Here is a 26600-nt window from a genome sequence, read left to right as displayed (position 1 = left end):
AATTCGGAAATAAAATATTTACTGGCTGCTTGTAGTGCGAGGTGTTTTGAAATATAATAAATATCAAGTGGTTGGGCAAAATATTGGAAGTTCGAAAGGAATATTCGAGCGAATATATTTTCAGAGATAATGATGTTGGTGATACCTGACTTGTGCCGTATATGGCACGAACACGACTTGCGCTCTATTTCAAAATTATAATGAAGATGTACACGTCAATAACACAATCATATTTACTTGAATCGGGTTAAAAAAAACTTTTCTTGTAACTAGTAAAACTAGTAAAAAAAATTGTAACTTCGTTTGTTCTTTGAAATATTATTGTTATTTTGAAATAGAGATCTCACTTTTACAAATTATTTTTGGAACATCTATATCCGAATTCTGTAGTTAAGCTAAATGAACGAGGCAACAAAACTAAAAAAAATGTGATATGATTTAACAATTACATACATTATGTTTATTTCAAGAAAAAAAATTGATAAAAGGTGAAAAATAAGTAGAAGCGGAACTTATCGTTTTTTTTTTTTTTAAATAATATTTTTCACATTTATAAGTTGCGTAAGTTCACTATTAGTTGAAAAATAATTTTATATAAATAAATGTAGCTGATATTGATGTAAAAAATTGAACGCTTGAGAGTTTGTATTAAACTGGCAGCTACTTGGAAGAGGCGTAACCAGATCTTGTCTAACTGTGACTGATGATTGTACGAACATCATCTATTCCCGAAGTGGTTGAAATTAGCCATATCCTGCATTGCTACACAGGAATAGAAGCCTTTATCAAAAGTGGATTATTTACATCTTTGTTTTACGACTAAGCCTTTTGGATTTTGATGTTTGTTGCGAAGAGTCACCGAAAAATACCCTTTGTTATTCATTTTGTATTTTTCTTGATAATAACATTAATTTTATATTGAGATAGTGTTTTGTTATTCTTATTTATAAGGAAATGACACTGTCGTCAAAATATCTTCATAATACCATTAGGTACATAAATTAATATTTATGTAGTCGACCGTGATGTCAGTACCTATTTATCGAATGTTTTTAATCAAGATTAGAGAGTGGAAAATTTTCGACTAGGACTGTTTTAATAAAATACATAAAGTAAAATATATTTCACGTCAAGAAAAACCTGACTTTTATCCCTATCTATCTATCTATCTATCTATATATATATATACTAGGTCAGCAAACAAGCGTACGGCTCACCTGATGGTAAGCGATTGCCGTAGCTTATAGACGCCTTCAATACCAGAAGCATTTCAGTGCGTTGCCGACCCTACCTACCCTCCGCATGATAATAGAGATATTTAGAAGGAATGAATTATAAGGTCAAAGCCAAAACAATAAGTTCCAAATTAGGCTAATCTGGTTATCTGTACTGTATTTTTTAAATTTAAAATCTGGTTTTGGTTTCATCATAATGTACCGTCTAGTTTTAAATGTAATAATGTACATTTTTATTATTTGACTAGCTGACCCGGCGAACTTCGTATCGCCTAACACAAACTTTATCGTATGGGAGTATAGAAAAGTATTGTTTTTAGACTTTTTCAGGAAACTTAATTTTTTTTTTTTTAGAATTTTTCTCTCCGTAAAAATCATCCTCTTACTTCAAGGAATATTTTAAAAAAAGAATTAGCGAAATCGGTCCAACCGCTCTCGAGTTTTGCGCTTAGCAACACATTCAGCGACTCATTTTTATATTATAGACTAGCTGACCCGGCGAACTTCGTATCGCCTAACAGTCGATTCTTTAATTTTATTAATTTTTTTTTAGAATTTTCTCTCCGTAAGAACCATTCTCGTACTTCAAGGAATATTTTAAAAAAAGAATTAGCGAAATCGGTCCAACAGTTCTCGAGTTTTGCGCTTAGCAACACATTCAGCGACTCATTTTTATATTATAGATAATATTATTATTAGCATAATCTTGTTGTAACCAAGTAAATATAAAATGTAATATGTTATTGTGTTGATTGTTGTTGTGTACAATAAAGAGTATATTATTATTAGGTATAATATATAAATATTTAAAATTATAAAACGTTTTTAAATAAAAAAATATATCATACAGATAAAACTATTCTTTAGTATTAAAATATCATCTCCCCTCTCTCACTGATTACCCAACCTTTCTCATTGAATTGTGAAATAATTAACATAATTGATATAGAAAAGAAAAAATTCTAATTTTATCTTTGAATCGAATAAATCGTATACAAGAATATTTAAGTAAAAATTTAAAATCACGGCACGGTGTTAGAAATCTGAAGTCATTCTAATTGACCTACAATTACTTCTTTATTGAATCAAGTTGCAGAGCGTCAAGGATTTTAATGCATAATACCAACCTTTTCTTTCCTTTATGATTATAGTATAGACAAAGTTGCATCAATCGTATTAATATTATAAAGCGAAGGAATATATTTGTGTGGTCATTTCAGAATCGGTACGAAATACTCAAGTTTTAAAAACTAACTTCTCACATTGGGGATGGTACAATAAAAAAGGGAAGCTTAAGTAAAAATTTACGATGCATTTAAATAAAATACATCTAAAACTTGTCATTTTTCTTTATAAGAAATTTCAGTCTAATGTAAATTTATTTTTATTTTTTTCTTAATACATGGTCGGCACGAACTTGGGTATAAACTTTGCAGTCTTTGGAAATTTGCCAATTATCTTCATTGTTGACTTTCTTGATGTGATTTTATAGTGTCGTTAAAGATTTTCATTTATGTCGTATTTAAGTGGATAACTTAGGGGTAATAATTATGAGCCGTATTTTAACCGTCTAAGCTACGATTTATTTAGTTCATTTACATTAATTATATACGTTACACCTTAAAAAATCATGATTAAATAATACGTTAAGTACTACATGTTTATTATATATATCAATACAGTATGTTTATAATCTTAAAACGACATTAAATTAATTAAAGGCGGCAATTCACTGCGGTATAGGAACGTTAGTAAGTTCTTCGTATGGAACAGCTAAGAAAAACTTTTCAACCGTCCGTAACGCTAGATCTACTGCATAATCTACTATAGGCTTCCCGAACTCTTCTGCAACGGTTTTCCAGTTTTCATTTAGGAAATTTAACACTGTTGCGCCTGTAAAAGATAACGCAGTAATTCAATTACAATCGAAAACTTTTAATACACTAAAATCGAAAATCTTTATGGGTTTTTGATATAAATTAGTATCTATTGTAAATGGATCTGAGCATCTAATGAAATAGAGTCACGTGTATATCGCCTTGGTATGGAAGAAGCAATGCTGTTTCCTAGATTACCATAAGTTGATGATATATAAATTGAGGTAAGAAAAGTTATTGTATCAGTCACCACTGATCACTACGTGATCACAAAAACATCGTAATGTGCTAATTAAGAAAATAGATTAAATTTATACACAAGCAAAGTAATTTTTACTTACTCAATTCTTTGCTTTCTTTAAATAGATTTGTAAGGTCAAACATGACCCGATCGCCGTAGTTAAATGTGTATTTATAGTTTCTGATTCCGAAGTAATTAATTCCTTTATCGTCTTTAATATACTTCGTGTTGATGTCAAGCTTCATTTTAAGGTTTTCTGAAAGAAAAAATATATTAAAATAAATTTATTCATATATTCTGTTAGCATACTTACTCAAAAATGTTCTCATTATGTTTTGTCTATACTTTAAAAATGTAGCGCTTTTAATTTACTGTAATATTTGCTATTGCTCATTACTACATATTTTTAACCGACTTCAAAAAAAAGAGGAGGTTAATCAATTCGACCGTACATATATATTTTTTTTATGTATGTTCGGGGATAACTCTGTCAGTTATCAACCGATTTCGATAATTCTTTGTTTGTTGGAATGGAGATATCCCTAGTTTAGTACCATGATAAGGAATCCACCAGGATCTGATGATAGGATCTCAAAGAAATCGAGGGAAACTCTCAAAAATCCGCGTAACTTTTTACTGGGTGTACCGATTTTAATGATTTTTAATTTAATCGAAAGCCGATGTTTATCATGTGGTCACATTTAAATTTCATCGAGATCTGACTACAACTTTTGGAGTAATCCTTGATAATGCGTATTTACTTGACTATTTTTTCGTCTACCTACGTTGTATTACTTGTCGATATAATTGAAGTCGGTTTTTCTTCGTTTGCCTGCAAACACAATTATTATTGTCACATCTAAAATCTCACAAATACCATTTAAAAAAGAAATGCAATGTAAATCTGAAAATATACTTACGTATTCTTATTTTAGCATCACCCTCTCCGTTGATAGGGAAAATCAAAACTTTTCCAACAGCGTCATACTGTCCTTTGATAGTCAAGTTGCAGTGAAACTCTAATGTGAAATGTCTTTTCTCTAATTCTGATCTGTAAGTTAAAAAAGTATTTGATATAATTAACTAAAACATTGACAATTTACTACGTCATTTTATCAGTCATTAAAGTTTTTATGACATGTTTTATACCAAAACTATCTGTAAATATTTAGTTCTTAAGTTGGTAATTGTAAATATGTATAATGTTACTTAGTACTTGGCGAATAAAGTTGTATTTTAATAGTTATTATATGTCATTTTTTTGTTTTCGGTTGGTCCATAATACTCGGAACAAAGAGAGTTGTTTTACAGACATTGTGTAATAAATCTTGTTTACAAGTAATTGGATCGACAGTTCTCTCTGAATACAAATACAAATGGTTATATTTTTTATTTGAAAAGGCAATACTTATGTTTATTTATTTAATATTACTTTAGAATTATTATAAAGAAATAGAAATACAACATACTTAAAATTGGTTTCCTAATAATGTACTTGTGAAAATTGTACTCGTACTCGTATTAGACAATGAGATAGTAGTAGAGGTGAGGTTGGTTGGCGAAGTCATGTTCAAAACACAATAGATTACTTTTATTGAATAGCTATAGCTGATTATCGTCGTATTATTTTATCACTTTTTATATTTTATTACATTACACCTGTATTATATTATGTATATATTATATTATTATATATTATTATATTATAAATTTCATTATATTATATTACTTTATTTTGTATTATTTTATATTATTAGTATTATGTTATGATATGTAATGTTATATTATATTTTTTTTGCATGAGCATGCATTAGCGTTAAGCCCACTTTTTGTACACACTTGTACACTAATGTGTATTTATTGTACAATAAAGAATTTAAATAAACAAATAAATTATATCTTAGATATACATAAAGAGATTTTCCTTTCTTTAAATATTTAAATTCAGCGCTTTGAGATGTCACTATCAGATGGCTTGGCAAGATGATCGAGCTATAAAGAATACGGTGGCCGTGGCTGATATTACTTATTCGCAAAGAAGGAATTATAATTGTTAATAAAGTGATAACTGGAAAGAATAACGATTAATTGTCGTTTTTTTGTTTTTAGGTAAGAGTGTTGGTAGATTTTAAGTGATTTTTCTTATAATGTAATATTAAATTTAACGAAATTAAAAACTTTGTTTTCAGAGCAACGAAATAATTTATTTTAAATAAATACCTTATAAATATTTATTTATAATTATTGTAGTATAAGCAAAACCTTAATAACTGGTTATTGTTACATAAAACCTTGCTAAAACAACGCTAAGGTCAAGTACGATTATAATTATGCTATAACACATAATTATACAAAATGCGATATCTCTACATGCTTGTAATTTATATTCAAGTAATATGGACGTAAATATAGACTTTAGTTCCAAAGATATTGTGCAGAATATTATTTTAATAACTGTATTAAATGTAATCACTAATAGAACTTTAATATTGGGGCGATCTATTGAATATTGTATTATTTAAGTTTATTTTTTTCGTCTACTTACGTTGTATTACTTGTCGATGTAATATGTTTAAATCGTCGTCGCCGTGATTTTCTTTGGATAATTTTAGGCAAAACAGAATTTTTTAAAATATTTTTAGATAGCATACCTTATTACACCTTTCACGATATTTTTTATTAAAATTAGATAACTTTGTTACGTGAACTGCCTATCTACCTAGCTTTTATAAAATGACGCAGGTCTGGTCTTCGCGCGCTCTTAAGCTACGCTTATTCGCAGTTGGCCAGCGTATATTTAGATTTAATATAATATTATAGGAGAAAGGATATTTGCCCAGCAGCGAGAAAATATTATATGATTCGTGAGAGAAAAGCCTTAAATTTCGTAGACTCATTTGCTTAAACATAAATTTAAAAGCTGTATTATAACGACACTAAAAGTAATTAAAGTACAAACAAAATAAATTCTAAAACTATTCTATTTCATTATAATAAAATTATATCCCCGTAGCTAAGTACAAGCGTATTAAATTATTACAACTGTAGTAAAGCTGTTTATAATTTTATTATCAACATGTTTTGATTATTTATTGCTTAGAATTTAATTTGAAATTATAATTTAAACCATTTAAGTTATTTGTTTTATCATTACACTACGTTATCGATATATAATAAAGAAAGACGTTAATCATGTTTGGAATCATTAGTTTGAGTTTTTTTTAGAAAATATGTATTTAAAAATCAATCATGTTATCCGATTAATGATTTTTCAATAAACATTAAATATAGATTAAAAACCAATTTGAAACTAATTTGTTCAATGGTAATTAATGACTTAATATTTTTCATTCTTCTGCACTAATTAGTAATATTTTTTTTAAACATTCTATTTTAGCATTTCTTTTTTTTTGATAATATACGAGTAGTACGGAGAGTACATTTATTACTTAATTTATTATAATAAAATGGAAATGAATATAAGAATTTATGAAAATTATTATATTTTTTGGACATTTTATCGACGCCAAATTTTTATAAATTATTATTTCAGTTTCGTGTAAATCTGTTAACTTCAATTACGATTAAAGCTCTTGATGATGATGGCGACACAGCGTGCCAATCAATCAAACTTTGCAGCAAATGATTACTTCCAATCAATAACTGCATAAAAATTGTTTTTTTTTGTTGATTTTTCGTTTCACAGTTTGGAATGTTTTATCCCATTATGTTTCCCCGGTTTCTTTTTAAAGCCGATCTATGTTTAACGTGTTCATTGATTCATGCACATTGTTGCTAACGTGTTCATAACAATGTACTACATTATAATATTTTGCGTTTTGAAAGCGCATTTGTTTCCTAATAGTAAGTTTTTTAATAAAAGTATAAAGATAAAACTTACATAATATTATCTACGATGCACTTTCTGAAGCCTGAAACTTTTCCTTGATAGAATGTGAATTTCAGTCCACTGAGAGGTATCGACAGTTTCTCGATAACGAAAGGGTCTAAGGGCGGAATGCCGAGATGTGGTAAGCCCTTCACAAATTCTGGGATAGCGTCCTGTGTTGCTTTCACCAAACATTCTCTTGAGGTATCGTTGCAGGGGTGAATATAGTCGGCTGTAATTAAAATATTTCTAATATTAAAACCATAAATACGATTGAATATACGTAAATATAAAATTAAAACAAAACTATGTTATGATAAACGTAAGTAAAAGTCATTTTTATACGAAAATATTCTATATTCTTCCGTTGTAATGTTATAGTCTGCGTTAGTAAAATATTTATATACTAGCGACCTCTGTCCGTCCATGTTTTTTACACGATAAGTGATCACCAACATATCATATACTAAAACTTTTTCCAAAACATGCTGCATCTAATGGTATGAGTATTATTTCGATCGGTTCAGTAGTTTCCGCAGTATAATCAAACAAAGAAACCAGCTCTACATTTATAAGTATGGATAACTAAGATTATGATATGGACAGGGTAGTTGACAGATTCACTGCAAAATTTAGTTAGTCTTAATTGAATATTTGATTCAGATAGTTACAATTACCATAGTAACAGTTTTATAGATGATGATTGTTAAGTGAAAATTGTTATGTCAGCTCTTGCTGACTGAAATACACTTCTTAAGAGGAAAGGATACCGGTTCTTTCTCCATGTGAACGTAGTCGAGTGTTTCTTGCCTGGATAATAACACTAGATCAAATATTTTTGTAAAATAAAACTTTAAACTGTCATGACATGCCCCTATGTCCTGGTTTTTTTCATATTTTTATTATCATAGGGGGGAGCTTTTATATCAAAAAGCTAGAAATACATATTTTCTAATTTTTTTGTAAATTTTCAGAGACTCATTAAAAAAATGACGCATATTTACAACAAAAAAAGGTGAACATAGGGCCATGGCTAAAGGTTTTAGTTACATAAAAAAATACAAAAAAGATTGGCATATTTTTCGACTACGAAAGGCTGTTTTGGTCAATAATTATCTACCTAAAACGGTCTCAGCTGCAGTTGTCCCTTTCTTGGCTCGGGGCGCGGCGGTGGCACACAGCTAGATAGGAAGATTTTTAATCAAATACCTATTTTTCCAAAGTCTTTCAGGTACCCTTTCCTCTTAAGAACGATTGTGAGTATACGAACGAACGAACGAGTAACATTAAAAGTTTTAAATATTCTATTAAATCAAAACATAACCCGATGCTTATATGTCATTTCGGTGGAGTAAATGCTGATATACTATTATACCTATACGAGTATCATACTACAGCTAAAAGCGCTGTAAAGCGTCATTATCACCGTCACTGCTGATTTGTTGTTTAACACGATTTCACTTCTTATATATTTTTCTGAACGAGAACACTCCGAAAATTTTATTTCTTCAAAAGAGACCAATAATAGTAAATACAGAAATAATATTTTTAATTAAAATGTTATGAGACTTTATAACTAAAGTATGCACGAAAAGAGGTTTTGATAAATTTTTAGTAAAATATCAAAATAATAAAATCGCTGATTGGTTATTCTCGTATAAAGGATTTGTGAAATGTTGGTGTAAAAATCAAAGGGTTCGACTATTTTTTTTTTTCAAAATTAAATTGAGACTGTTCTTGTCTTTGTCTCTTCCGTGTTCTCCCTTTTGAGTCCTATTGGCGGAATCAATTGTACTTCACTGGCATAACTGAAAATTATTAAACCTATCACCCCTAACTGAAGAAATAAAAAAGGGTGTAGGAGAAAGGATCAGAGCTCAATCCACCACGCTTCTCTAATGCGGGTTGGCGAATATATTATATTATGAGTAATGATCGCCGGGACCAACGGCTTAATGAGGTCTCCGAAAAAAAAAAACGAACGTGCTTTAGATCACATGACTGAAGTAAAACTTACCAAACGTAACGCACTCTTTTTCATCTTCACTAACTTACATCTCCCTCTCAACACCCGTTCGCCTCGCCTTATCACACTTTTCGTAACGCTCTTGTTAGCATTCACCAGCTTACTCCTCAAGTCAAGCGTGTGTAAGGATTCGATTTCGGATTTCAAAAACATTTTATAATTTGACAGTCCATTAACTGAGGTAGAGTATAGGCTATATAAAATAAATAAAGCCTTACAAGTGATTTAGTTTGAGAATAATTCTCTTACGTATATTAATTAAAATATGCAATCTCGTGTAAACCGCAACGTATATCGTTCATAATAAGAGAAAATCTTCAAGGTTTTGGACGGTGCTTCTAGTAACACGAAGTAATTGCATTTCAAATCCTCAACAAACGACGACATAGAGTTTATAATATGTAGATAGTTAATAAAAACCTTATTTTCTAAGATATAAAGTCTATGTTGACATCTACAATGACGATATACTTTATGAACTATCCTTATATATTAGCAGAAGTAGTTCTAACTTATTACGTGTTTACTTATACGTGACAATTAATTAAAAAAAATCATTTTATAAATATATACTTTTTAATTTTTTACTCATAAATAAGTGGCTTTGTGTTTCTAAGGTTTCGTGTAAAATAATATTTATTAAACATCTGTGACAGCGTTAATAATTAACGTACGTTGAATATGAAATGTGTAATGTTTTGGTTCAACCGTCTTTGTGTCGGGGGATCGCTTCGTAAATAAATTTAAGGAGGAAGTTAATAGGAGTCGTATTTTCTTCAATATTTGTTTGCTTATTGCAAAATAATATTGAATGTCCTTTTAATTTAGTACACGTTTAAAATTTTGGGACCGAAGAGTGTTTACACGGGAGTGCAACGTCAATAATTTAATATTTAAAGAAGTATCATTTGGGTCATTCTTCTCAAAAGTTAGAAAATTAAAGAAATGCATGACTAGCTCGTTAGTGCAGTTTGTAGTGGGCCTGCTTTCTGTTCCGTGGGTTGCGGGTTCGATTCCCGCCTAAGTCTGGGTGTGATATTTATATTTATATATGTATTATTTCTATCTATATATATTTATCAAAAAAAGTAGTTATAACAGTCGGCTACTACCTGTAACACAAGCATTAAGTTTTACCATAGGAATAGACGACCGTGTTATAGGATATTTATTTATTTATTTACTGAAATGCACAATAGAATTACACATTGTACCGCGAGTCATGTAAAATTAAGGGGCTGTGTGGCTTATATTGTATAATATTGTGTCGACAAAAAGAAACGTTCGTATAACGAAAACAAGATAAATACATGTCACGTAATTTATACCAGGGAATAACGCTACAAATGAATATTCGTATTTTAAATTAGGTTCAAATTTTAAGATATTTCTATCCAAAACATTCTTTTCGAGTGTACGTTCAAGCAGCAAACTTCGCATTGCTAACTTTAAAGTACACCCGTTTAAGTGGCCGGACGGACAGGACGTGTAATATGTTGATATAACACGAGTGCCTTAATTAATTTAATTTTTTAAAGGTTTTTTGTATTGCACGAAGAGCGAACTACGTTTTTATATAACCTCATTTCTAAGAAAACTATTTGGCATAACATATAACACAGTCAAAACTTGTAGACAAGTTGTCTGTCAGTAGTGGCCATCTAATATATAAAATTCTCGTGTCACAGTTTTCGTTGCCATACTCCTCCGAAACGGCTTGACCGATTTTGATGAAATTTTTGTGCTTATCCGGTATCTATGAGAATCGGCCAACATCTATTTTTCATCCCCCTAAATGTTAGGAGTAGTCCACTCCTAAATATTTTTTTTTTATTTTTTAGACAAAATTTTTAATTTCTATTTTCTTATGATACAACATTAAAAAATACATACAACCCTAAATTTTCAACACTCTACCATCAACCCCTATTTTTAATAGCGTTTAGCGGCAAGACAACGATTGCCGGGTCAGCTAGTATACTATATAAACGTATGTCTAAGACAATTCTAGAGGTATGAGTGACATGCACCAGACATAATCTTTTCCGGAAGTTCAGAGATATTAGCCTGAATTCGAACCTTCGACTTTCGATTTAAGCTCTCGTTTTCTAATCGCCTTAAAAAATAATTTTATTATTGAGTATCTAAAGGGTGCAAAGGTCCCCATACAAGTTTTCGACTTAAAAATAAGTAGGATGAAGCGTATTCAGTTATGATGCGAAATGAAGCCGTGCCATTTGTATGCGTGTTCAAATCACACTTGGTCAGTTATTATTGAATAAGCCATAGTAGGATTTGAGGAAAAAATTGTATAAATTGGATCAGAACTCTATGAGATTGGAAAAATAAAATGCTATAGCGATTAAACGGGAAAATGCTGTCAGCATTCTTGCCATCATTCCACGCGAGCATGATTAATACTATAATTTTCTGTAAGTATTTAGTTCTTAAGTTGTGAATTGTAAATATATATAATATTGTAGATTTATAAGTAGTAAAAAAATGGCTTACGAATTTAAACAATGGCAGTTCTGGCTATAATGGAGACCGTTTGATAGAAGTTGATTAATTTAAGTGAAATCTGTAATATGTATAAAAAATGTCATTATTAATTGAATAAAATTATCTTACAACAAAACCCATTATGAATTGTATTTGTAATAATTAAAGTGTTGGTATTTGCGTTATTGAATACGTAATTAAAAAATTTTAAATTGGTTCATATTATTTAAATCTATCGGTAGTCGATAGACCTTGTACACGTTATTAGTTTTGGATGGTAGTAACATTTGAGGAGACTAAAAACTAATCAAGTAAAAACGCATTATTAGCGATAATAAAAAAAACCTTGTCAGATTTCAATTAAAAAGAAGCTGCTTAAAAACAAAAACAGGATATCAATGTTAATCATCAGTAAACAAAAAAGTGGATCGATGTTGTTGAATATTTTTAATGCATATTTAAGTAACAAAAAACGATTGAATACGTTTTAGAATGATGTTAGTACGTACGTATACGTATACTATCCCTTACATTATTTATCTTAGAATATTCTATATATTTTAAATCATCGCAACGTGTTTCAACCGACTTTAAAAAAGGAGGAGGTGCTCAATTCATAATATATAACAATTTTTTACTGGATGTACCGATTTTCAAGATTCTTTTTAAAATCGAAAGCTAGTGCTTATCGTGTGGTCTCATTTAAAATTTCATCGATATCTGAGGGGTATTTTTTTGAGTTATCGTTCATTATTATCTTGTATTACTTGTCGATGTAATTGAAGTCGTTTTTTTCGTTTGTAAGCAATAACATCAACAAAGCTTGTTAATTTGTATACATACTATAAATTTAGATTATTACAACACATATTTGGCGAAATAAGCGGATAAATTTAGATTATTACAACACATATTTTAATCAAGATTTTTTGTGTATAAGATTTTAATAAGTTGTGTTTTTTCCTCAAGATTTCTGTTGATTAATGAGACTTGGAATATAATTTTTAAATTTATATTTTTTAAAATATTAACATTTACTTAATCTATACAAATTAATAAAATTGGAGTATCTGTTTGTAATATTAAAATAACCGCTTTTTATTAAATGCATATAGATATATAAACGGTACATATACCAAAGTAACATTTTTTACAATTTTTGTCTGTCTGTCTATCTGTCGTTTGTTCCGGCTAATCTCTGAGAACGGCTGGACCAATTTTGACGTTACTTTCACTGGTAGATAGCTGATAGAATAAGGAGCAACTTAGGCTACTTTACTTTTAGAAATTTATATATTTTATAATTCCACGAACTGAACAATAACTTTTTTGTTTACTTCCACGCGGACGAAGTCGCGGGCACAGCTAGTTTATATTAATGTTTTTGTTTAGTGTGAAACTACGCTTTTATGCTTGTATATTAGCTTTACCATGCGGTTTCTTACATGTTCATTTAAGGAATAGACACAAAAAATATTTTTAAACCATGACTGTGCAACTCAGCGACACACCCGCGCAAGGCGTGACGCGGCGTCATTTCGCAGTATGGTGTTATATAGCTTATAGCCTACCTGGGTAAATGGACTATCGAACACAAAAATATTTTCTCTATTTAAACCAAGCAGTTCATGAGATTAGCGCGCTTATAAACAAACAAAACTTAGCCATAAGCATCTTTCACCATGTAGAAGAAGGGGTCTGCGGGTCGGTGGATATATTTATATGGGATATTTTTAATTCTAAAACATTCAAAGCAATTTTATGTTTAGAGACAAAGAAGTTTCTAATGTCTAAATTGTGCTCAGCGGTTGTGTGATTACACTAAAAACTTATAAGAGTAAAAGGCTGCATGTTAAAAATGTAAAAAAAATCAACAACAAACAACATTTTTTTAAAACTATAACATTGAGGATTTTCCTCCACATAATTGACAGCTTAAGGGTTAGTACGACGAGAACATCAAGATGAAACGTTGTATAGCAGAATAATTTGACGTGCTCGTTTTTCTAACAATCTATTTTTTGACTAATCTGATGTGCTGCCCTTGACCCCGACACTATATAAAGGGCTCAAATACGGTTGGAGTACATCACAAAGTCCAATGCTACCCCCATTAAGTCATCAAACATTCCCGATAGGATTAATACTATGAATAAACAAGCGTCACCAAAATATTGATAAAATGTAGTCCATGTACGCTGCGTAGTTACAGCAGTAAGAATATAGCCACCCCTTCCTTCCCGTGGGTGTCGTAAGAGGCGACTAAGGGATAACACAGTTCCATTACTACCTTGGAACTTAAAAAGCCGACCGATGGCGGGATAACCACCCAACTGCTGGCTGTGAAATAGACAGGCCGAAGACGGGCAGCAGCGTCTTCGGTACGACAAAGCTAGCCCTGCGGTCACCGACTCGCCTGCCCAGCGTGGTGACTATAGCCAAAACACATGAGTTCACGCCATTTTTGGCGTGAACTTGTGGAGGTCTATGTCTAGCAGTAGACTGTATTAGGCTGAAATGATGTAGTCCATATTAAGAGCCTATATTAATAAAGAAGATGGATAAATTGCGCTCCGGTAATAACATTACATATAAAATAAAATATTATAAAAGGTGCAGAACATGATGCTTCATTATTTTATGCAACATGATAAAATAATAATAGTGAAAATTCACGGCACAATTTTCAGCGTTCGTTTTATTTTAACCGCTCTTATGTCTTGCTGACCTCCCACAGTTATCTTCGCGTTGATAAAGCACAAACTACAAGCTACGATAAAATCTAAAACAAATAACAAAAAAAAAATCTTTCCCTTCTCTATAGCTTTTAACTTATTTAACATAACAAACGTCTGTACGTACCGACTAAGGTAATTATTCAAATGTAATCTTAGTTTGTATAAATTATGAGATAGAATACCAACACCGAGACTTGAGCTTTTGCTTTATAAATTCAGTAGACATTCTGATTATGTACTTCATTTAGAGTAAATATTTACATATGTGAAGCGGGTGGTACTTTGATTAGAAGGTCGCTCGAGACTTTTCTAGGCTGGTCATCATCAAATCATCATTTTTCATCATCAATTATTATGATTCAAAATACTTTGTTTCACTTCTTATGTATATTTGAAAAATAATTGTGTGATGTAGTTAATAGCCAATCTCGACATGGGACTATAGAGTTCAACATATTTTTTACGCGATAACGCCTTCTCAAAATGTATATGTATTAAAGTGCTTATATAGCCACTTATTTTACTACCTATTTCAGAATTAACAGAATACGATTATATAGACATAGTTCTCATGGATCTCATCTCATACATATAAAAATAAGTAGTATAACATCGATACGGTTTTACAGTTATTTGTATTGCCCATTAATATCCTTGTAAACATAATCTTCGTATTCCATGTGTCATAATGAAATTATAATGAATCGGTTCAGCTCTTATACAAGTTTTAAAAGTTTTAGGCCTGCGGGTCATAAAAAGAGTTAGCGTTATTAAAAAAAATAATTATTTAATTCTATTTGTGTTTTTTTTTTGAGAATACTCGTTCATCTCTTTGTTTTAAGTTCACGTTATTTTTTTTTACTGGATCATAAGATATTGTAATTGATGCAAATTTACATGAAGCTGTACCCGCGACTTCGTTCGCTTGGGAGATTGTATCTGGGCACTCATTATTTTTTTAACAGAGTGATCCTGACCTAGTTGGAATTGTCTGATAAAAAGGTATAATTATGTTGCTAGGTGATAAATATCTTTTTTTGGTATATAATAATAATAATAATAATGCTTTTTATAAAATGTTTACATATACAATAATGAGTTCCCCTGGTTCTTGTGATACACTGTAAAAAATTTTTGTAAAATTATCATTTTTTTACTCAACATGAGATGGCTAAATTACTAATCAGTGTGTATGAATTCAAATTATAACACATTTTGAGTAATTTTCCAAGACATATGAGAAAATTTGCTAAGATGCGCTTTAATTTTACAATCTTAGAGTATAAATCTTACTTGTATTGTAATTTCACGGAACAGTTTATTAAATTTTAATAACAAACTTTGAAGATTTACCAAAATTTTTAGTAATTTGAGATACTATATTTTTTTGTAAAATTACCAAATATTTTATAATTCGAATTACTGTGAAGTGTTTAGAAATTTACAAATTTTGTTATTATTTTTACAATTTGAACTGTAAAATTACACAATACATTGTAAAATTACTAAAAAATACTATTTGTCTGTTGCCATGTATAATTTTACTAAACAGGTTATCAATTTTCGATACCAAGCTCCTTAAATTTACTAACATTGTTTGTGTTTTGAATTACTAATTTTGTTGTAAATTTACAAAACAATATTGTAATTTAAACTACAATCAAAGTATTGAAAATTCAAAAAAATTTTTTGGTATTTTTACTATTCTTATTGTAAAATTACACAATGTATTGTAAAATTACTAAAAAATACTACTTGTCTGTAGCCATGTGTAATTTTACTAAACAGGTTATCAATTTTCGATACCAAGCACCTTAAATTTACGAACATTATTTGTGTTTTGAATTCCTACTTTTGTTGTAAATTTACAAAACAATATTGTAATTGAAACTACAATGGAATTATTGAAAATTCAAAAAAATTTTTTGGTATTTTTACTATTCTTATTGTAAAATTACACAATGTATTGTAAAATTACTAAAAAATACTATTTTTCTTTAGCCTTGTTTAATTTTACTAAACACGCTGTCGACTTTCGTTTCCAAGCTTCGTAAATTTACAAACATTGTGCGTATTTTAATTTAATCTGTGGTCTAGTAAGATTGTGAAACAATAGTTAAATTCGAATTCTAATGAATTCATTGGAAATTCAATAATCTTCTCATTAATTTTATTATTTTGACTGTAAAATTATACAGTGTTTTGTATAATTAACAGTATAATAGGGTAACTACTTTTTTAGATGAACCAAAATTGTTAGTATTTCGGTTTACCATAGTTTCTTGAAAGATTACAAAAAAAATGTTTATTTACATATTATTGAAATTATTAAAAATTTATCAATATTTTTATATCATATTTATATGTAAAATTTTGATTTGAAAATTATATATAGTAAAGTTATGATTAATAAAGCATTTTTAACTTCCCTCTAAAAAAATTAAAATTTTTTTTAAAAATTGGGAAGTTATTGGTTTTACCCCGTTTTTCGAAAGTCGAGTTTTCATCATATCTCGACGTTTAAAGGCCCTAGAAAGCTTCCCTGACTATTTTTACGAGGGTGTCTGTATGTCTGTGTGGATGTGTGTGTGTACGCATGTAAACCTCTTATTAATAATAAATAAATTTACTAAACATTTTTATGATCAATTATTGATTAAAATTACAAAATTGTATAGTAAAATTACTAATCAAATTTTCTGTAACTGCTTGGCAAATTTCCAAAAATATTTTGTAATTTTATCAAACCCAATTCAAATGAATTGGTTGGTGTAGTTACGAAACTGCGTAGTAAATTTACTAAACATTTTTATGATCAATTATTGAATAAAATTACAAAACTGTATAGTAAAATTACTAATCAAATTTTCTGTAACCGCTTGGTAAATCTCCAAAAATATTTTGCAATTTTATCAAACTCAATTCAAGTGAATTAAGTAGTATAGTTACAAAACAGCATAGTAAATTTACTAAGCATTTTCATGATACATTCTTGAGTAAAATTACAAAACTGTATGATAAAATTACTATTTAAATCTTCTGGAACTGCTTGGTAAATTTCCAAAAACATTTTGTAATTTTCTCAAATTGAGTTGAAGCATTCTGTTTAGTAAATTTACTAAATTGTTTTGCGTTAAAACTTCCCACACATTTTTAGTAAGTTTACCAAAGAAATTTTTAACAGTGTAGGCAAAGCCTGTGCCACAATGAACCAGTGTGCTCTTCCATTATTTATTTCTAAAGAAAACTTTACACAAGAAAACTTAAGCAAATTAACTAATATTACCTTTGAGCAAACTAGACATAATCAATAAATAAAAAATAAAATATAATAGTACAGGATAAGGTGCATTTCTATGTGTGTATATGTGTATGTGTTTGTGTGTGTGTGTGTGTGTATGAGTGGTGTGAGTATAAATGTTTTTATGTCTGCGCAATAAATTGTTTAAGAAGTGCATACTAATTCCAGTATGCCTTGAGGAGATCTTCAGTTTTTTGGTAGTCCAGCGAGGACAGCCACTTGAAAACAATCGCTTTAAGTTCTTTCAGGGATAGAGTATAGTAATTGAATATTTTATTAGCCCGATTGTAAAAATAAATGGACAGATAATTGCGAGCCAGAGCAGTGCGAACCTTGGGAAGCACAATAACATTCCTAAATACGCGCTTACTGCTGTTCAAACTAGGTTCATACGGTGTGTACTGATGTTGACGAACAATAGACTGCATTATGAACAGTTGCCTAACAGTTAATACTGAGCATTTCTTATACAATTCCACAGTAGGAAATCTGTAAGGGCTGTATGTCATAGTTTTAAGCAGTGACCTTTGAGCTCTCTCAACTAATATAATATGTGATTTAGAGGCACCCCCCCAAACAACCACGCAATAGCTTAAAATAGATTGTACTAAAGCATAATAAACGCTACGCAAATATCGAGGTCAACTACATCTCTGAGTTTCTTGAAAATCCAGATGAGCTTGGGAATACGCGTTGTTAATAATTCAATATGCTGCCGCCAGCCAATCAGTCATAGGCAGATGGCATGTATGGACCCTAAGTTCCACGTTAGGGGTACTAATTTTAGCAGTAGTAAATTGTAAAAACGTTGTCTTTTTAATATTTAATTTTAAGCGATTTGTCTGTAGCCTACCAGTAATCCTAGTAACCCTTCTTGAGGCCTATCCCGTATATACTCCCAAGTCATTCAATGAAATACAACAGCTGTGTCATCAGCATAAGTAAAAACTTTGCCAGCTCTTAGAGTCATCTGATACAAATCGATAATATAAATCAAAAACATAGTCGAGCCCAGAACACTACCTTGTGGTACTCCATATGTGACAGGTGCCTCATTGCTAATAATATCATCAATTTTGACTTGTTGTGTACGGCCAGTAAGAAAACTAGTGTACATAGACAAAGCAGTACCCCTTATATCAATCCTTTCCAGTTTCTCCACCAGGGCTGATGTCGAGAGAGTGTCAAAAGCCTTCGTTAAGTCGAGGAAGATACCGATACATTTATGCCCAGAATCAATATGATTGGTAACATAGTCAGTTAAAGTTGTGTACCGCATCTACAGTGCTTTTTTTAGGTCTAAAGCCAAATTGATTATTAGACAGAATTTTGAATTTTTCTAAAAAGTTCATAAGTCTCTTATTTAGCCATAGACATATGTTGTTTTTTTTTATTTCGAAAAAAAAATGTTTTATTTAATGGGAAAAGGTTTGGTTATTTCATATTTATCCAACTACGCCCGCGCGGAAAATGCGAATTCCGGGATAAAAAGTAGCATATTTATTGCACCATAACCTCCACTATCTTCCAGTGAAAATCCCTTAAAAATCGGATCCGACCAATTGAACAAAATTTCGACCGAAACCAATTTAAATCGTTTACCTTTGAAAATTAACAAAAATATTCCGAAGTAGGCTTGTACTGTCCCACAGTAACAGCAATAATTACGCGTATAAAATGCAAGAAATGAAGTTCCTTATAAAAATTATATTTTTATGTTATAATTCTTTTTTGTTTTCATATTTGATCTTAAACAATAATTTATTATTAAATCATTTTTAAATTCTGTTTGTGTGAAAAATAGACACCTTGCTATTTCAATGAATAAATTATCTTTATTGTACTTAATGTATATTTAATTTATAATAAAATTATTGTATTCATTGTAAGTCACGGGCATCATCATCACTAAGTATAAAGAACATTATTCTAATCGAAAGGTCGCGAGCTTTTTTTTATAATTCATATTATATTTGGCTGTGCGAGAAAACAAGAGGAGAAAACTTGGATACCTCAGGACAGTTTTTAAGCTATGTATTGCTGTTAATCCTATGTAGAGTTGTGGCTTACGCTGCAAACTTTTTTCTTAATCGAGATGAGAAAATGCCTTTGTTTTGAAGCGGGAAATTCATATACAGAGCAGTACAAAATATACAGTAAGAGATGTAATGCTTGCGATTTTATTTATTCCAGTGGATATATCTGCCAACCGTTTCCCACATTAAAATGACTGTTTACCGATGTGGCTTATTCCAAATTCATCGGTTTCGGCCTCATTAAGTCTTCGTTTAGTTGCTCCTTTAATCCATGATTACTATTTGTGTAAAATTGCAAAAATGGCTATAAATGGATTTCTGATAAATAAATTAAATATATTTATATATATTGTAAACTTCACTGCCGTAAAAATATCGAAGCGTTTGTTTGCTTATATATAAATAATATGCTGACAAGAAAGGACGACGTAACGTTATGGCCGATGATGGATGCAATAACCATATATATCAAAGAATCTAACAGTTATTAGAACTCAAGGAAGTATTTGTTATTGAATGATTACTAGTAGATAGTTTTTAGAACCATTACTTTCTAATATTAGCGCGTAATAATAATGACAATAAACAACAACTTTTTTGAATAGACGAATTAGGACTAAAATAATCTAAAATTGTCAGTTGCTTTCCACAGCAATTTCAGATTGTATTGTAATCATCTGGAAATCAATGGAAATCTTAGGAAAGTATTAATAGATAGCACCTCCACTGGTCTCTCAGACACTCACTAGTAACTTAACAAGTCATTTTTTGGTTCGGGTAACATTTGTTCGGTTTTTCTGGACTTAGCTATAGCTATGAGCGATTATTGAGTGTCTACGTTATCCTACCAATTGGTTCTGGTAGGTTTCCTAGCTAAACGCCAAATATCTGAGATCAAAGTGGCTAGTTCGACAAAAAAGTTAATTTCATAGTTAAGGACTTGCATGTGCAATTCTCTCACATTTAGCAAACGTTGATATCTTCAATAGGTTTGAGATGCCGTTACGATTGGCAGCAGGTAAATAATATTAATAGCTTGTTATAGATTACATTTTAAAATACATTGGAATATATTTAATATCTATAATAGAAATAAATTATAATATTAAATATTAAATTTCTTTTTAATATTATTTTCTTCAATTTAGTCTAACGCCGACACATATTCTAACAATAATAGGTATGTGTATGTATAATTATTTTGTCGATGAAACAGAGTGTGAAATTCTTAGTTTTGAGCATTAAATTAAAAATCCGTATCGTTGAAATTGGAAAGGACAAAAGTGAATTTTATTATTTTCATTTAAATAGTGACTAGTGAAATAAATATATATTTTATATTAACTGTAATTTATTATTTGAATGCACCTATACTTATTTAAAATAAATATATTCTTTGAAAAAATAAAACACCTTAAAATATGGCCGTTCCTATCAAAATATTAATAAAGGTAAGATTGCGTAAACTGTATGTCATAAATATAATTTAAAAAACGACAAAATGTTAAATTTAAAATAATAATAATTTAAAGAGAAATACTCACGCGCAATTTTTGCTTGACTTATACTGAATAAAATGGACACAGAACACAGTGCGGTACCGAAAATTATTCTCAAAATCATTATTGTTTATTTTAATTCTGTCTGTTACAGTGAATTAACCTCTGCACCAGTCGCGAAGTAAATAACTGCTATATATCGTCTAACTGATAGATATTGAACCTTCAATCTGACATTGTAGCTGACCGGTTATAAGTGGACCTTACTTCCAAAAGAAGCTTTACGTACAATTCAAAAATTTGCGCCTTTTGTTCGAAGAACGACTGACCATGAGAAGTAAAATATTTCTTTAAGTGTTGCTTAATTCGCTATTTTTTAATTGTCTAATTATTCTATTATTATTCCTAAATACTTTTTATAGTTTTCGGATTTACAAAAATATTACTGTTTCTTAAAAGACACAATTTTTTGTTGAAACCGTTATTAATCGATATTTGTATTTTGATGAACAGTTTAAAAATACTAGCATATTTTTATTATAGCAACCTTGGTCGCTCCATTTATCTTTTTGTTTTCGACATTAGATTTAAACATGAATTAATATTAAACAACAACAAATTATTACTAATTAATGTAAATAATAATAATAAAAAATTAACAGCTAATTGCTTTCTTATAAATTATGGAATACAGGAATTTGTATATTAATAATACCTCATTAGTGACTTTTTAACCGTCTTCCAAAAAAGGAGGAGGTTCTCAATTCGATTGTATTTTTTTAAGAACTTTTGATTGGGTGGACCGCTTTCGATAAATTTTATTTTAATCGAAAGGTGGTGCGTGTTATTTAGTCTCATTTAAATTTATTTGAGATCTAACAACTGCTTTTCGAATTATATCTAATAATGCGTTATTACTTGACTATTACTTCGTCGACCTACGATGTATTATACCGCATACCTTTTTACTGGGTGTACCGAATTTGACCGGCCTGCCCAGCGTGGTGACTATGGGCAAAACACATGAGTTCACGTTATTTTTGGCGTAAACTTGTGGAGGCCTATGTCCAGCAGTGGACTGTATAGGCTGTAATAATGATGATGATGACCGATTTTGATGATTTTTATTTAATCGAAAGCTGATGCTTATCATGTGGTCACATTTAAATTTCATCGAGATCTAATCACAACTTTTTGAGTAATCTTTGATAACACGTATTTACTTGCCTATTTTTTGAATAAAATGTCTTATATTTATAAATTGTCTTAGTAAGATAGAAGCTTAAGATTTTTTGTAGTAATAATTGAGTTACGGTTATTGTTTTGGCCAACTCTAGGCCATCCATGAAAGATAATAATAATACTTTCTTCAACGGATGTCGAATCGGTTATAAAATTAAAATATATGTAAAAATGTTCGGTTCCAGTCTCTTTCTTGGTTTTGGGATGAAGTTCCTTACGGCACGGAAAAAAATGTGATACTAAAACCGTAAGAAAAATCAATCAACAAAAAAAAAAAATCAAGAACTAGAAAATACATATATATAAAATTCAACATTTTTTTTTCAAATTGTGTTGCTTCTATACTATGCGAAGGAACTTCGTTCCTACCTGGTGTCCCATGACACCACATAATTTTTTAAATTGTTCCGGGGATCTGGTTGGTTTGTGTTTAATAATTTGTGTGTTATTTTCTTCATTGAAAACGTAAGTACGACAACGAATGTTTGTTGTTTGTTTCTATTTTAATTGTGTTCTCATGTAAGTGATGTAATTGTCTTTATGAGAATAAATAATCTTTAAACCTAACAGTTATCATCTATCCGATATTTTATAACAAATCTTACGCGGCTCATACACAGTAGTATTATATATAATTTTTATATACATTTAAAAAGCTTATAAACTATATTTTGTTGACATTTTTTAACGAACACTACGCGTTTAAATATTCATGTCTTATACGTGTTTTTTTAAATAATACGCTAACAAGGTAGACCACAAAAACTAAACAAAAAGCTAAAGTTCATTTGTCTATCTCGATTTCAAATATTTTGCATTCAATTCTTCAAATTAAAACAGATATCAAATTTAGTATTTCAGTATTGTGTTTCGAATTAAATGATACATTAGTTTATTTGTTCCTGTTCTTATGATAAATATTGCGATATTGAAAATTACGAGTTTTACGAATTTTACAGATTTCAAGGACGGATGGATTTAATGATGTATGAACGGAAGCTACTGTATATAAAATATTAAAAAAACAAATGATCTGTGGGGCATTTCAGTTAAATTAATTAGTTCTATCATTGATGACCTCGCTCCGTACTTAGCTTCAATTTTTAACAATGCTATTAAAGTGGGGTCTTTTCCAGATTTGCTAAAATGTAGTAAAGTTTTACCACTTTTTAAAAAGAGAAGTCGAAGTGATCCCAGTAATTATAGACCAATTTCAATCCTACCGTCCTTAAGTAAAACATTTGAAAAAATTATGCTAAATCAACTTCTTTTCCATTTTAAAGTTAATGGAATTTTTCACAGTGAACAATATGGTTTCACTAGAGGTCGCTCTACGACAGATGCTGGTGTGGCACTTCTCAAACATATATATGACGTCTGGGAGAGATCACAAAATGCTATTGGTATATTTTGTGACCTACCAACGGCATTAGATTGCATGGACCACGGGATCTTATTAAGTAAACTTGAGTATTACGGCGTTAATGGTAGAGCTCTTAATCTAATTGCTTCATATCTATCTAATAGAATTCAACACGTATCAATAAACGGAACAAAGTCTTCTGGATCTGTGCTAAAAATGGGCGTTCCACAGGGGTCGATTCTGGGTCCAATTCTTTTTTTAATATATATAAATGATCTACCATTTTATCTTAAATATATTTGTGATATAGTCCTATTTGCAGATGAAACTTCTCTAATATTTAAAGTTGATAGGAAAAAAGTAAATTATGACGACGTGAACGCTTCTTTGTCGCGAATTCAAGATTGGTTTAAAATAAACAACTTGGTTTTGAACGCTAAAAAAAAACAAGTGCTTTGTGTTTTCGTTACCTAATGTTAAGTATCCAAATTATAATTTTATAATAAATAACGAGAGGCTTATTGTCAATGATACTACAGTTTTCTTACGGATACATTTGGACTCAAAACTTCAGTGGAATTCCCATTTGTCATCCTTGAATGGTAGACTCAGCTCCGCGGCATTCGCAGTTAGAAAAGTACGACAACTGACCGACGTTGCAACTGCACGCTTAATATATTTTAGCTATTTCCATAGTGTTATGTCTTACGGTCTGTTACTGTGGGGTAATGATGCAGATATTGAGACTATATTTATCTTGCAAAAAAGGGCTATTCGCGGCATTTACGATCTTGGAGCTCGAGTCTCCCTACGGGAGCTTTTCCAAAAGGTGGACATATTAACAATCGCGTCGCAGTATATTTATAACAATATTATGTATATCCGCCAGAATATTCATTGTTTTGAAATAAATAGTAATAATCGCATTGTCAACACGAGAAGGAATAACAAAATTGTAACTCCAAGTTTCCGACTGCAAAAAGTAAACGTTTCCTTTCTGGGTCACGGTATTCGCATGTATAATAAAATACCACAAACGATTTTGGAATTGTCTCAACATAAATTTAAAGTTTTAAAAAATTAATAGATAAAGCTTATTACTCGGTGCAGGATTACATAGTTGATAAAGATGTGTGGACTTAGTGACGCTGTATTTCATGCAACATGTTTCTGATTTTGTACTAAAACACAGTTTATATTTATTTTCAAAAGAGTAACTGCGGAGTTTCTTGCCGATTCTTCTCTGCAGAATCTACATTCCGAATCGGTGGTAGCTTCACTTTTACAAAAATAATAATTTATTTTTAAAGTTTTGATTTGTAAAATGACGATTCGAAAGTGCTCTTAGAACCTATTTGAATAAAGCTATTTTTGATTTTGATTTTTGATTTTGTATCCTACTGTAGGTTTTTGGTTCATAACAAAAAAAAAAACACTCTGAATGTCTGATAACGAAAAATTAAATGTGACCATAACAACTGAATCTGCTTGATGCATAGCAAACCAAATCAGACTTTGTTACCAAAACTAACTTTTGTTTGAATTTACTGTGAGTAATAAAACACTGAACTCAGTTGACATTGATTTCAAATTATATAGTAAAATAATGGTGTTTGCTTGCAAACGAAAAAAAAACCGACTTAAATTACATCGACGAGTAATACAGCGTATATCGACGAAAAAATTGTCAAGTAACTACGCGTTATCAAAGATTACTCAAAAAGTAGTTATCAGATCTCGATAAAATTTAAATGTGACCACATGATAAACATCAGCTTTCGATAAAATTAAAATTTACCAAAATCGGTACACCTAGTAAAAAGTTATTGCGGATTTTCGAGAGTTTCCCTCGATTTCTCTAAGATTCCATCATCAGATCCTGGTTTCCTTATCATGGTACTAAACTAGGGATATCTTCTTTCTATCAAAAAAAGAATTATCAAAATCGGTACATCCAGTAGAATGTTATGCGGTATAATACAACGTAGGTCGATGAAAAAAGCGTCAAGTAAAAACGCATTATTAGATATAACTCGAAAATTAATTGTTAGATCTCAAATAAATTTAAATGGGACCAATAAACACACACCACCTTTCAATTTAAAAAAAAAATGTCGTAATCGGTCCACCCGGTCAAAAGTTCTGATGTAACATACATTAAAAAAAATACAGTCGAATTGAGAACCTTCTCCTTTTTTGGAAGTCGGTTAAAAACCTCTACAAAGAATACTTTCTCTGCATGAATGAATGATGGCACTAACAATTAAACGTTGTGTTTTTCTTTAAGCTACTCATTCATGCCAATAAAAAGAGAAAATCGGACTACATCGTTTCGATGAAACGATGTAGTCCGATTTTCTCTTTCTAAATGAATTATAGTAAACGGAAGCGCTCAGCACAATAGATGAACTCCGAAGAACCGGGAACTCCCGGCCCTAACCAACAGTGAACTTAGAGAAATGTACTGGTAATTCTCTAACGGCCCAATTTCGGTGTCTTGCAATATAAATTTTAAATCATATAACTATAATATATATATATCTATAATATATATAAAAGCGAAAGGTCATTCATCACGAAATCTCCGAAACTATAACAGCTACAAACTTGAAATTTGGCAGATAGGCTTCTTATAGGGCCTAAACATACGT

At 30.2% G+C, this 26600-nt stretch overlaps 1 protein-coding gene across 1 annotated transcript; it reads right to left on the bottom strand.

The window, feature by feature from the left end:
* Positions 1-2795: 2795 nt before the first annotated feature.
* LOC123658202 (circadian clock-controlled protein daywake-like) lies at positions 2796-21548 on the bottom strand. The gene is made up of 5 exons (XM_045593644.1): positions 21390-21548; positions 7255-7474; positions 4274-4404; positions 3454-3609; positions 2796-3128 (listed from the first exon to the last, which is right to left on the bottom strand). The coding sequence occupies exons 1-5, from the start codon at positions 21466-21468 to the stop codon at positions 2965-2967; spliced, it is 750 nt and encodes a 249-aa protein (XP_045449600.1). The 5' UTR covers positions 21469-21548; the 3' UTR covers positions 2796-2964.
* Positions 21549-26600: the final 5052 nt, after the last annotated feature.

This window comes from Melitaea cinxia, chromosome 12 (assembly GCF_905220565.1).
Source record: "Melitaea cinxia chromosome 12, ilMelCinx1.1, whole genome shotgun sequence".
NCBI classification, from domain to species: Eukaryota; Metazoa; Arthropoda; class Insecta; order Lepidoptera; family Nymphalidae; genus Melitaea; species Melitaea cinxia.
The sequence above is the reverse complement of the archived record's forward strand: the minus strand, read 5'-3'. Positions and strand labels throughout refer to the sequence as shown.